At 42.3% G+C, this 14,677-nt stretch overlaps 1 protein-coding gene across 7 annotated transcripts in view; it reads right to left on the reverse strand.

Annotated features, from left to right (window-relative positions):
• The window catches only part of CTTNBP2 (cortactin binding protein 2), a 171,934-nt gene that overhangs the window by 137,532 nt on the left and 19,725 nt on the right, over positions 1–14,677 (reverse strand). For 2 of the 7 annotated variants that reach the window (XM_047849893.1, XM_047849894.1), the window contains exons 1-2: positions 12,037–12,173; positions 212–319 (exon numbers count right to left, since the gene is read on the reverse strand). In XM_047849893.1, the coding sequence (XP_047705849.1) occupies positions 212–319; positions 12,037–12,117 (189 nt within the window). In that variant the 5' untranslated portion in view covers positions 12,118–12,173. Of the gene's footprint in view, positions 1–211; positions 320–1,593; positions 1,644–8,396; positions 8,460–12,036; positions 12,210–14,677 lie in introns of those variants that run through there. The other 5 variants (XM_047849888.1, XM_047849891.1, XM_047849890.1 and 2 more) reach the window with 5 other exon arrangements.

Consider the following 14,677-nt stretch of genomic DNA (forward strand, 5'->3'; position numbering starts at 1 on the left):
ATTTCAGTCCCCACCATTAGAATGACTATCCGACTTCATTGTTTGGATTTATAAAGATTATGGGGTTGGCATTTAGGTTGAGGGGCATATTTAACCAGATGAAACATTTTAAATCTACAGGATTCAAAACCTGGAAGAAGCAGCTTTGCCACTGGCCCTTTGAAAAAAGAAAAGGATAGAACAACGGGACTCGGCCCTAGGAGCTTCTTACCCGCAGGGCCTCGATGACCAGGTCTCTGGCCTCCAGCTCCCCCTCCATCACGCTGAGAAGCATCCGAAGCTCTGATTTACTGAGGGTGTCCACATCAAACTCTTTTTTCTGTAACACAAATATTTAAAAATCAATGAAAAAACTATCAGTAGGACAATACACACATCTTAAAGGTTTGCAATGGACTGTTTTTATCACAGAGGCTCAGCAAATCCCAGAAGCACAAGGGGCCCTGTTCAGTAGCAGCTCATCTATGCTCGGGCCTTTTAGGAGGAAAGGTAAAAACTGTAAGGCCACTGGCCCAAATCTCTTCATGAGGGAAATCTATTTTCCCAGCCTGCCTGCATACCTGGATTCAAAATCTCTTCAAACTGTAACACCAACTGAAAGTCTCTGGAGTTTCTATTAAAACAGGCCTGGTGTATGTCCAGGAGAAGTTGCAGGGGTAGCAAAGAAAGCACGAGAATGTATTCCTAGAAGGGCCCCAATGTAAAGGCTCCTGGGAGGTTATTATAAATTCCAGGACATCCAATAATAACAGGTCATGTTTATAGAACACTCCGCAGCAGAGGTAACCAGCTGGCAGCCTACAGCCAAATCTGGCCTACAGATGTGTGTAACTTGGGGCACAAAGGGTTTTGTTTTTAACTCAGCCAGCACTAAACAAACAAACAAACAAACAAACAAAAACCTGAGGATGTCACCAAAAAATCCAGATCTCTGGCTTCTCTTCAAAATTCAGATGATCAGTTAACCCCGGACCCATATTCCCACAGAGCAATAATCTGCAGCAGCCCCTTTAGAAGGAATATGCTCTTGGCTTTGCTACCCCACTCTCCCCACCAAACACCTACAGACACTCACAGGGCAGGCATATGTACTTTGAAGAGGCCTGGTCCACCACCCACATTTAGTCAACCGGGTCTGTGGTCAGATGAGTCTGGAACCTGCTGCATGAATACCAAACGCTTTGTTAAGCAACACCTTGTAGCTTTTTGCCATTCCAAAGGCAGGCTGGGGCTGGAGTACGTGAGCCTTCCACAGATTCAGCTACACCACAAGGTAACAGCACCACGGCCCAGGGGACACATCCTCACCCATCACCCTTTCAGCTCCACAGTCTCTTCTCCGTTCCTTCCCTGGTAACTGCATCCAATCTCACCTCTTAAAATCCCATTACTATACCACAGACGCCCAATGCTTTTGTCTCCAACTCTGCCCCCTTTCCTCACAACAAGTTTCATGGGCAGGTCTTAGGGCAGCCGCCTTAGGATCAACTAGCGTGCTCACAGCCCAGCCTGGGCAAATCCACAGCCCGAGCTCCTCTACACACAGTCCACTGCGCCCTTCTGTGCAGGGACTCATTTGATAAACCCACTCACCATCAGCGGGAGGGGAACATATGTTCATCCCCAAATGCCTCAGAATACCCAACCTCAGAAGCCATTCTTCAGAACATTCCAGAACATTATTTCACATTTGCACAGAACCCAAAGGTTTCCAAAGTATTCTCAAAAAAACCAAATCTAATCTGTGAGATAGCATCTCTATTTTTCAGTTAAGAAAACCACAAGTCAGAGAAGTTAGATCATTCAACCAGGAAATGACAAAACTACAACTAAGTGCCTGTCTGCACACTTTACCAGCACGGTGACAACACTCTAAAGATGAAAAGTAGTGCCATTCTATCAATCAACTAATAGGAACCAGTTTAACACCCTCATTATCCTTGTGATGACACGGAAGTAAACATGGCAAGCCCATAAATGATTCCACGGGCTTTCGAACAGGCATAACCAGAACTGGCTATTTCTCAGTTTCAAAGAAACCTTCTAGAAGGAGATAATAATAGTATAAAGGTCAAAGAGACCAGAGCTAGCTGGTTGTCTAAAGAAAGATTTTAAAAGGGTCTTTCTCTTAAAATGGTTTCTTTCTGCACATATATTAGAGCAGTTATTTGGAAAGGCAGGGGCTCAGGATGGAAGAAGAGAAAAGAAGACTACAGTAAGCCTAAAGGATGTGTTATTTCTAGGACGCCCTTGCTTAGAAAGTTAGCTTAAGAGACATTCCCTGTCAACGGTAAAATCTAATATACTAGGGCTCAATTTCTGCTCCCACTACATGTGGCGTCACATAGGTCTTAAAACACAGTTGTTCTCAAAGGCAAGCGTGCCTAAGAATCACCTGGAGACCTTGTTAACAGACTGATACAGGTCTGCAGCAGGGCCTTGAATGTGCCTTTGTAACAAGTTCCCATTGCTGCCGGTCCATGGACCACACTTGGTGAGGCATTTCTGTATCTTACCTGATCTCTTCTCATCTACGGAATAGAAATCCTAACATCTACCCTATGACGTTCTTGTGAGCATGAAACAAGAACACATAAACAGAGTAAGTGCTAAATAAAAGTGGTAATTGTTACTATCCAGGCTGAGGGCACCCAGATATTTTATGTAGAGAGGAGTAGGCTGTTGGCAACAACCCCACTGCTTTGAAAATCTACCAGCCTAAACCAGCCTAAGTCCGATAAACTCAGTTTATTGACTATGATGAAAGACTCTTTTCCCACTGAGATGGAAGGGTGAGCTGCAATTCTTATGTGCTTTAGAGGGTAATGTTTTATTAATGCTTCTGCTGGTTGTTCTAAAGATTTTAATTAATTGTATATTTTATTGTCCTTGTTTCCCCGAAGCTTCACAAGCAAAGCACTCCACTTTAAATACTAATAAATTATGAAAGACATTGCCAAGATTCTGATTCATATTAGAGTCAGGAGAGCTTGCTCTGGTTCCATCATCATCAACATTACATGTGACCTGCAACCAACACTTCTGTTTTTTTTAATATGTCACCATCAATTAAAAGAGAAATTCGTTAAGGTAAAAAATCACTGCTATAGGGTTCTCGCTAAACCATTGATTAGGTTACACAGAATGTTAAAAAAAATCTGTTTCCCATCACAATGTATTAAGTGATGCACTATTTTAAATACATAGTTTGTCTGCCTGCCTGCTACTCTCTCCCCATACCTCTCACCCTTGGGTCCTCACTAAAGATGCTATTACTTCCTGGCCTTCAAGAATATTCTAATAATATTTTCAAATCGTCATTCTCCAGGGCTTAACATTTTCATCCACTATTCTGGTATAACAGCATAATAAAAAAAAAGTATATGAAATTATATTAGAAGTCCTTTATTTTACAAATAAATTCAAAGCACCTTAGTACTGTTAGAAATTTAAGAAGCCCCAAAGCAAAAATCCCAAGAAAGAAGTCTGTTAAGTTTCACATGAAGTAGCATCTACCGGACTTGATGCATGTGTGGTACCGTAGTAATTAGATATAGAAAAATTGTTAATGTTTTTTGGCTTAAGAACAAAATAATTATTCTGAATCTTTTATTTCTTAAACCACTTTGATCCATGATTGACATACAAAATGCTGTACATATATAATATGTACAACTGGATAAGTTTGGAGATACAGGAACACCTCCAAGCTTCCCATTTTTTTGACAGATTTTATATCTTAAAAGACAAACTAACTTGATAACCTAATTTTCCAAAAAAAGATAGAAGACAGAGTAGACATAAATGCCACCACTTACATAAAAAATTAGAATCTCTATCAGGGAATCCATGAAAACATGACAGCCCCACTCTCCCACCAAAAAAAAAAAAAAAGAAAAATCACTGCAGACATGTTCACACACTAAGCTTTTTTATTACTGTACTTGCTTTCCTAATTAAAGAAAAATCCAGATCTCATTTTTAAGTGATAGCAAAGCATTCAAAAGAAAGAAAGAAAAAAAAAAAAAAGCTAGATTTCAATTCTACAGGCCACCCCTGTCTGTCATGTTTGATGTTTGCCAGGAAAAGGACTCCAGGAAAAGTGTGTTAAGAAGCACACCTAGTTTTAAAAATCTGGCATAGGCAGCTTCAACTAATCCAAAGTCTGGTCATCAAACAAAGAGAGGGCCTTCTTTGGGACATGAATACATAAGCTGAAAGAGAAGACAAAACCCCAAACTCTTACTGTTCAACACAGCAGTATTCAACAAGGTCTGGGGTGGGCGTGGGGAGGGCATTCTTCCAGATTTTCTTATACAGGCCGAGAGAGAGTGGGAGGGAGTAGACAAAATAGAACCTGGCTGAGTAAGGTCTTCTTCAATTGCCAGAACTGAACACAGGCCAATACCAGTTTCCCTCACTACCACTCCACACCCTCACCTCTAAAATACTGGGGTTTATGTAGGGAATTTCAACAGTCACAGCCAATTAGGGCCAGAAGATCCTTACCCTTATCCTTTCAGAATGAATGGAGTCAGAACATTGATGGTTGCCAAAAAGCATTTAAAAGAGACTTTAGGCAACAGTGGCTTAATATGCCCTTCAGATTTTTGCCCAAACTTACCAGTTACGGTGAATATGTAGTGACCAAACACAAAACCAGACATGTTCTCTGGCACTTCCCACAAACATCAAGAGCATCTCCTCCAGTTTCAAATCTAGTGGGCCACCTACCCTACATGTGGATGTGGATCAATGAAATTACCACATGGGAAGGAGGTGAGATGCCTCAGAAAGCCAATGGGTTAGAAGGACTTAATTTCATCTGTTTGGATCTGTTTTCTCAGTGGTAAAATAAGAATGTTGTACTAAGTGATCTCTAGAGTCTCCCCCAGGTTCCAAATGTCCTGATTTGACAGACCATCAGGGTAACTGGATTACTAGACTGAGGAAATTTTTAGGTCATTCCACGAAGACTTTAAGAAACAATTTGAGGTCAACTGATTTTTCCACTTTGCTCTGAAGTTACAATGTAATTGTAATTTCCTTCCCAGTCTAATACAGAATGCTAATTAATTAATAAGGTGTATTTAGAACTTTTTATGTAAGCAAGATTTATGGGTTGGGGATGAATAAGAGGCATAAATAAGGGGAAAACAATGAAATTCATATTGAAATTTCAAGGAGAAAATAAAAATCTGAAGACTAGATCAGTTACATGAAAAAAATCCAACTTTTTCCAGGTACACAGAACATTTACAATATTAAGTAAATGTGAATTCAGCTAATTATATGGATTTTCATGATGAGAAGTACATTTTCCTGCTCTAAAATTATTTCAAGTCTCTGACATTACATCTTGCTTTGAGATTATTTCTCCTGGTTTCCCTCTATAGGGAGGAAAGAATGTTACTGATAAAATTTGCATACCTTTAATTTTGTTTTTCCCAATCCTTTGTCTTCTAATTCATCGGAATCCTATCTTTTGGAGGACCTAGCTCAAATCCCACTTCCATAGGTCTTTACAGACTCTACAGACTCCAGAAACCTCTCCTTCCCTACAGTCTTACAGTTTGCACTATAACTTCATCAGTCAAGTAATCACATCCTGCCTTGTGCATTTCCTCATATTAAACTTACTCATCTATCTTGATGCTCTATTTTCTCACCCCTACTAGAAATGTCAAAACAGCAAGAATATATTGCATCCTCACATGATGTTACCTAACGTGTATGCCCACCCACTTTTGGTAGAAAATGCCTATTTCACTCAGTATACAAACACAAAGCAGGTAAATCACATGTAAATAAGATACAATGTTATGGCCTACTCTAAGGCCAACTAAGTAACTGGTCAATCATTTTCATTCATTGTTTCAAAAATCAATTAGAGTAATCTAAACTAGGGCAACTTGGCTGTGTGGCTTTAAAGCAACTTGGGGCCAGCTCTCCATGGCCTTGCACCTCAAATCAACCACACTGCCTGAGGTCTTTCCTGCAAGACAAACATCTGAGTATACTGGAAGGAGGTAAAACTGACAAGTAAATAGAATGACAGGAAGGAAACCTGGCAATGGATATAACCAATTTGAAGTAGAAGAAAACTGGAATGAAAAGCAGAAAAGTGGCTCGGTCAGGGGTGACAACCTCTAATAATTAAGCGCAGCCACCTCCCTTTCCCTCCTTTCAGATCTCTCAGTCTCCATTTCCTCTTTGGGGGGAAGGAAGGAAGGAAGGAAGGAAGGAAGGAAGGAAGGAACCAACCACATCTCAGATAAAACAAGTGTCTATTTCCATTCTAACTCAGCTTTTCAATGTTCCATCAGCCCTACATAGCACTTCCCCACATGCGAACCAGCATCCAGATCCAATAACTGTCCCTTAAGAAGCTGATAATGCATTGAAGAATATCATCTTGATTATCTGTAGGTGGCAAATGGCAGCATGCTGATTTTCAAATGAAGAGGCTGAGACACAGACTGCTAAATGACATTCTTACAGTTACAGAGCCCTTCTGTGGAAGAACACAGGCCTTTGGAATCATCTTTTTGCCTCTTCAATGAAATACAAAAATGTCAAAACCAAATCATGTATATTCTACATTGCATATTGCATCATATTGTACACAGCATTAATATGATTTATTTTTGTACAAGTTACTTACAAAAGATTAACAATTTTTAAAAAATTCTTTGACCTTAATGTCATTATCACCTTTCTTGTACTTGTTCTCCATTTTTTTTTTCTTTACCTGACATCTAAGAAAAAAGACAAGCTTCCTTTTTCATGTTATAACAAATCTGGCAAAGGAGTGCCAATAGAGATTGAATACATTCAAATACATTCAAATAAAGTCCTATCTAGGGGAACCTGGGTGGTTTATTAGTCAATTAGCATCCCACTCTTGATTGCAGCTCAGATCATGATCTCAGGGTTCAGTTCATGAGATTGAACCTCGCCTTGGGCTCTGTGCTGACAGTGTGGAGACTGCTTGGGATTCTCTCACTCCCCCTCTCTCTCCCTCTCCTCTGCTCTCGCTCTCATTCTCTCTCTCTCTCAAAATAAACTTTAAAAAATAAATAGGGGCATTTGGGTGGCTCAGTCCATTAAGCCTCCAACTTCGGCTCAAATCATGATCTCGAAGTCTGTCGGTCCCAGCCCACGTCAAGCTCTGTGCTGACAGCTCAGAGCCTGGAGGCTGCTTCACATTCTGTGTCCCCTCTCTCTCTGCTCCTCCCCCACTTGCATGCATGCACTCTCTCTCTCAAAAATAAACAAACATTTAAAAAAATGTTTTTTTTAAATAAACAAATAGGGGTGTCTGGGTGGCTCTGTCAGTTAAGCATCCTATTTTGTATCATGTCATGATCTTGCATGAGTTTGAGACCCACATCGGGCTCTGTGTTGACAGCTCAGATTCTGTGTCTCCCTTCCTCTCTCTTCCCTTCCCCCACTCCTCTCTCTCTCTCTCTCTCTCTCTCTCTCTCTCTCTCTCTCAAAAATAAACATTAAAAAAATAAATAAAGTCTTTTCTAAAGCAACATGCAGATGTGCTTAGGTGGCAAAGTATATGGGGGCAGAAAGAAGAGAAACTATTCCATCTTTCCCAGGCACATTTACAGTTGAATTCTAGTCCCAGATTTCTAGGCATTTGCAGACTATTCCAAAGCCTTGCCTAACTGTCTTCCTGCCCAATCTTCCCTTTATTCCCCTTTTCCTGTTTCCAAACTTCCTTCCATTTCTGCCTTGACCCCCCCCTCAATCATCAGCTCCCTCCAAAACCCCAGTGGGTGATTTGACCTTGACTCTATTATAGAAAGAATTCAGGATGGGAGGGATGCAGTTACCATCTCAACCATTATTCTGAAGACAGAATCTAAAGGGAAAACTAACAGTGTTGGATATTAAATTTAAAAAAATATATACCTGTGAAATATCTGAAATGTCACTGAGAAAAGCAGTTTGGAAAGAGACAATATACAAATAAAAATCAGAAAGAACAACAACAACAAAAAAAACTCAGAGAATCAGGGTCATCTTTCAGAAACAAGAAAAGCTCTGTAACAGCTATAATGTTAATTACTACAAATCTCAGACCAGTTTCATGACATCCAGTAACACACAAAGTAAATTTCCTAATTAGCCAATCAAAATTAAGTATATAACACAGCTTCCTGTTGAGTGTTCATTTTCTTTCTTCAGTAAAGATTAGTGAACACCTGCCAAGTATGTGCCCCGCACAGTGCTTAACCTTTGCTTTCTTTTAGAAACAAAATCCATACAGCTTTTCTTGAAGGAGGCTGCTTGTCCTAGCCACAGCCTTGCTGTCCATAAGATCAACAGCAGATATTTGTAAATGGCTGAGTAAGTACTCAGTCTGTGAAACATTTTCTCACCTCATAAAGTTACATGAAACACAAGAGGATAGAACCAACTGGCAATCAGGCTGAGGCATGGATTCAATCACAGAGAAGACAAATGCTTCGCTCTAAACAAAACTGCTCCTGTGAGAAATGTAACAACAATACCAACAACAATAAAGTCAAAAAACAGGCACAAACAGAAATACACATTTACAAAGAAAAAAAAGTGAAAAGCAGCATGTTGAAAACATCAGTTATATTCTAATCGTGGGGGAATATTTTAATCTATTTCCTCAACTTCTAACCTATCTTTCTAAAGCACACTGTTGAGACTTAAGTTGAGCCCTGTAGGCTCGCGTTGGAAAGCCCCTCACATGTGCCCCAAGCCACCTTTCAAAGAATCCTAAGAACCAGCCACATGGCATACAGCTTCCTGCAGTCTCCACTTCCAAGTCCTCCTTCCATCTCAAGACCCAGCTCAAATGCCATCCTTCTGTGGAATGTTTCCAGGTCCTTCCACTAGGGATCATCTCCATGACAATTCTTCCCCAGACTCTTAATATAAATTATTCGTGCCTTTCATGACACCATCATGTCTGATTTGATTCCTTGGTATTTATCAGTTTCCACCATGGGAATGTGTTACTTCAAGGCAGCAAAGATGTTACTCATGATGCCACCATCTTGGTGAGTGGTCAGTAATGTGTTAACTCTGAATTATTCCCTACTTAAAAATTATGTGTGAAACTTTCAATTTCTATAGCTGCCATATAACTATAGATTTTTTCAAAAGCAGGTTGGCAAAATTGGCTAAGAAAGTGCTTTCTTTGCGTTTACATTCAATACTGTCACCTGGAAAACAAAAATTTCCATGGTACTAGCTGGTTAATATGTTTAACATTACTATTTTGCATTTAATAAAACCACTGTCCAAGTTTTTTTCTTGTTACTATCACCATGACAACAAAAATTTATATCTACTTTTTGCATATTAGCTGCTCCAGAAAAGTCCAGAATGACAAGAATGTTGGTCAGTTTTCCAAACATAGCATTAAAAAGACCTCCATTTTCCTTTCACTCTTAAATTCTTTGGTGACAATAAAAAAGCAGGAAGATTTCTGTTTTCCATACTGCCTTATCCATTAGGAGTTATTTTCAGAGTAGAAATAGCAATATAGCCTATAAAAGTCATCACATTTGGCTAAAGCACTGAAAATAACCCAGGTCTCTCGCATGGTTCACAGCAAAGACTATTAATATGATCCTATTGAATAATGTAGCTGTTACCCAGCTTTACACTTGGGATGCTTTCAGGATTTAAACAGCTAAGAACAAGGATCACAAACTAAATTTAAAACACTCCACTGAAAATCACATTAAGCTGAAAACTATAAATTAAACTTGTCTCTAAGCAACAATCTAAATAGTCAAAACTTAGTGAAAACACTCACTTTCAAAAATAGCCTACTGCTTTGGAGTCTCCATTGGCTCATGACTGCCAAATGTACATATAAAAATGCATAATATGTAAACTAATTTGAAATGAAATAAATCTCTAAAATGAAAAAAAAAAGTTCCCCAAAATGAAAAAAAAAAAAAAATTTAAGTTCTCAGTTGCCATTAACCCTAAATGCATAAATATGCCTTTGATTTTTAACCATTAGATAAGAAGCAGTTAAAATGACAATTATCATTCCTCAACCTAGCTTTAATTTAAAAATCAGTCTAAGTCAAGTGGCTGCTTTGGGAGGACCACACCTCATTAAATTAAAAGTAAAATGCCCAGTTTACTATACAATAAGCCATCATCAGAATTTTACTACTAAGTCTTAAGTTATTTAAAAAAAAAAAAACACTATTAGATTAAGCATCCTTGTTGCATTTTCTAAAGGATTCTATAAAAATAACAAGTTTTACTTTCACAGATTTTTCATGGCTATTACCATTAAACACGGTGAAATTATAAAATCCCCACCTATCCACAATGAAAAATCAGACTCCTGAAAATTTTAAACAGCAGAAAGGGAACACTGACCTTAACACAAAAATCTGTCTGGTGTCCAAGATTCTGTTTGCAATCTAACCCAATAAAACTACAGAACAGCTACAGACCATAAATCAGATGTTTGTGTTTGGTTTAATCATCAGGTGAATAAATACTGAGAGTAACAGAAAGAAGCCTGTTCTAAGTCGATTAAACAAATTCAACCTTCCTGGGAAACAAACACACACACCCCTACCTCTTTCTTTTCCCTCCTACTCCTCTCCCCATAGCATCTCCTGGGGTAGAAGGTACCCAATCATTTCAACTTCCCAGAGAGGCTGGTGTTGTCTTAAGAGCTGGCTTCCTTAGGGTAACTAATACACTGCATCACAAGAGAGCAGGTTTCGTTTGAAATCTTAAATTCACGTTTTCCAAGCAAATAATGAAAAACCAATTTTCCTAAAAGTTTCAAATTAAAACTTCCAAGTTTCACAAGTGGAAATCAGGAGCCCTCCTCCTCCTCCTCCGTTTTTCCTCCTCTCCCTCTGTTTCTCTTTTCCTCCCCAGGCTCAGCTCAAGTAGCTTCTTCCACCTCTCTCTCCCTCCAGAAAACCCCACGTCCAAACAGGGAAGAAGTTAAAGCAACCCAGATTTTTCACACCTGGCCCTGCCCTCTGCTGCTCGTGCACCGACTCTGCTTAGGAAAGAACTGAGGGGCCTCCATGCTCTCCTCTCGCTCTATCCCACCCGAAATCTCCGGCTAGGGCAGCGGGATCGCGCCAAGGGTGGGAGGCGCTCCCAAGGGCTGCCTTTCTTTGCAGCTCCCTGCAGCTCCTGCAGCTGCTTCTCAACGCCCAAAACGTTTCCACCCAGGAAACGTGGGTCCAGCCCTCCCCCAAGGTACGGGCTGGAAACCACCATTCAGTCTGTGCACGGGGATATTCTGGGGCCGAAAGTGGGGCCGGCGATGGATGGAAGCTCATTCGGCTTCCAGAGCCCAGCGAAGAACAATGTGTTGCCACTTAGGTGCTAAATCTCCACCTTGCCCGGACATCTTCTTGGGAAGAACGAGGACACCTTCCCACCCCTCACCAAGTGGCGGGGCAGCAGGCAGCTAGAACCCAAAGCTCCGACGCGCAGCGGGGGGCAGCAGCGCCCACAGCCGGGCACCGAACCTCTCTCAAGGGGCCTCAGGAACAGGAACACACACACACAATGGGCATCCCCACACCTGCCTGGCGATGACCCGTCTCCCCCTAGCCGCCTTCCGGGGTCCGCTGAGAGATGCCAGGCAGCCCCGAGACACTAGCCCTCAATCACGCGCACAGCGGGAGGCGAACAATGGGGGTCAAGTTCGCTTACAAACACACCCCAGCCCCCGCCCCTGGCCAAACCCCGCCGCAGCCGAGGGAGTGGGCGTAGGGGTCGCTCAGGACGCACGCAGGGAGCCCCGAGAACCGAGCGGACTGGGACTGCTTCCCGCAGGGCAGGGAAAGGACAAGAAGGGATCCTGAGCCCAGGCAGCCGCCTCACCCGCCTCGACCCGGGCTCCGGCCGTGAAGCACCGTGGGGAGGGGGCACCCCGGGGAGCCGGGGCTTGCGGAGCGCCCCAGGGGGGCAAGCCCGGTGCAGCCGGAGCCCTGGCCCGCGTCTACACCCTCCCCGCGCCCACCCGGGGACCTCGGTTACCGCCGCCTCCGCCGTGGCCCCCGCCGCGTCCTCCGGGGCGCGGGAAAAATCGGGCTCGCAGCTCGCGCCGTCCGTCGCCATCTTCCTGCTCTAGCGGATCCGAATGCGAGCTCGGAGCGGCGGCTGCGGGTTCAGCCCTCTCCGCGCGGGCGGCGCTTAACCCGCTGCGGCCCGGGGACGCGGGCGCTCGCAGCCGGGCCGCCGCCGCCGGCGCGCTCCCTCCTCCCCTCGCCACCGCCCCCGCCGCCTTAACCCGCTGCGCGCCGGAGCGCCGCCCGCCGCCGCCTGGTCCCCGCCCCGCGGCCCCGCGCCCGGCTGCCCGCAATCAGCTCGTGGAGGTACGGAAAATGGGCACGCGAGCCCAGCCCGGGGTAGGACCCGAGGCGCAGAAAGGGGACCCAAGGCGCAGAAGGGGCAACCAAAGCCCCCGACGAGGTGAAATCAAAAGCCCGGTAGGTGATTCTCCCGGCACGGTCCCCACCGAGCCGGCGGTGAACAGACCGGATAAATGCCAGGCCTCCCGATTCTGAATTCTCTATACGGTCAAGAAAAGCCTTCACCTCAACCCCCTCTATGCCACCGCTAGGAATCACAGAAGGCACCCTTTTCTTCTTTCTTGGATTTGTTTGTTGTTGTTGTTGTTTTGATTTTGGTTTTTTGCAAGACTGCCATCAGGGCGTTTTTACCCTCCTGGCGTACATATCTGGCTTTGTTTTATTCTATCACTGCCTTTCGTCGTTCTCCAAAAACCGTCAACTCCCAGATCAAAATGTGTCCTGCCACCTTTTATTCGGTTGCATCCAGCCCCTTGGCCTATTCCTTTCTAATACAATCTCTTTTTCAAGAAAGGTGTAGCAGGGCCTGTTTTTGTTGTTTTTGACCCCAACTCCGGGGTATTTCTGAAAGACTAATCAAGAAATGTTAAGTGCCATTCTTGTAAAAGGAAGCTCTCTACTTTTAAGAGAATCTAAGAGACCCCCATGAGATAGGACAACACACTCACACAGAGGCACACAACACATGACTTTTTCCTAAAAATTGACTTTTATGGGAATTATACATCTCAGAAGATATATCATGAGATGAGTTAGGCCCAAACTCTTAATTTTCTCTTCCCACATCTGATTCAGTTCCTACCCTTTCCTGCCAATCCCCAGGATGTGAAAATCTATCACCTTATCAAGACCATATGGTACAGGCCTTCCCAAATCACCAGATCTCAAAAAAATGTGTTGAAAGCACAAAATCAAATGGAGGCATTCAAGCTGTGTCTGAAAAAAAAGTAAATTCAAACCACAACCAAATCCTGGACTTAAAATTTTGGAAGATGAATGACTGGAATGTTCAGTCCAAGGGTTAACAGATCAAAGCCCGTTTTTTAAAATGGCTGATTCCTAATGAAAGGTTTTGGCACTTTAATTGCTTCACTTTCCACATTAGATCTAAATATGATCCAAACCAGGGCAGAGAATATCATCTGCAAAGGACCTGAAAAGGATGGATCAATATAATTGTTAAAAGTTCCAGGGGCTCCTGGGTGGCTCAGCTAAGCATCTGACTTCAGCTCAGGTCATGATCTCATGGTTCGTGAGTTCAAGCCCCACATCGGGCTCACTGCTGGCAGCAAAGAGCCCTCTTCAGATCCTCTGTCCTCTTCTCTCACTGCCCCTCCTCCACTCACTCATGCTCTCTCTCTCTCTCTCTCTCAAAAATAAATAAACATTTTAAAAAAAGTTCCATCCCAGAAGGGGTCTACATCAAGAAAGAACTTGCACCTGGAACCCTGGGGTTAAGGGTCACAGTCTTAGAAATCACCTCAAGGTTATCCTGTAAGCAGAGGTGATCATTTATTTACTGTCTTTGACTTTACTCTGATAGCTACTCCCTCTCTGAGTCCCCTGATTTCCATCCCTGTTTGTTATACCACTATCTTTTATCAAATATTCTCTCTGAAATTGTTCAATATTAGAATAAATAGACTCCCTATACGATGAAAGGAAAGCATTTGACAGTAAAACTTCAATGCTGAACTGATAGTTGAAACTTGAAGTTTGAACCCAAAACATTCCTTCTTTTCAAAATGCATTTTCACACATCAAAAGACAATGAATCTTCTTGACACTGACACTTGGTACTGATGTTCAATTACTACCAGAGAAATTAACTGGCTCCCTTATAGGGGGAAAAAAATAAAATAATAAACTTCACTTAGGTGTTAAGAACTAGGAATATGACATGACAATATCTCTGAGAAGCAACTCTCATTTATTTTATACATGCAGCTCAATTTACAAAAATCATTATTGGGAAGAAATAGCTTCTATGAGTCTAAATACAACTGAAGCAGAATCATCACAAAAGATTCAAACCCTAATTTCTTCCCTCTCACCTACCCCCTCTTTTTTTATTTTTTATTTATTTATTTATTTATTTATTTATTTATTTATTTATTGTAAAATAAGAAATAAACAGTTGAAAAAAAAATCACACAACAGCACGTTTTCTAAGGGCCAAAATCCAAGACCTAGGAAGAAAAATAAACAGTGTTTTGTCCCTACCTTAAAGCTGCCACTGCCTACTGCCAAGGATTGACAGAATATCCCACCCTACTGCACAGAGGTAACTAGCACATTAGGAGTTA

This window comes from Prionailurus viverrinus, chromosome A2 (assembly GCF_022837055.1).
Source record: "Prionailurus viverrinus isolate Anna chromosome A2, UM_Priviv_1.0, whole genome shotgun sequence".
NCBI classification, from domain to species: domain Eukaryota; kingdom Metazoa; phylum Chordata; class Mammalia; order Carnivora; family Felidae; genus Prionailurus; species Prionailurus viverrinus.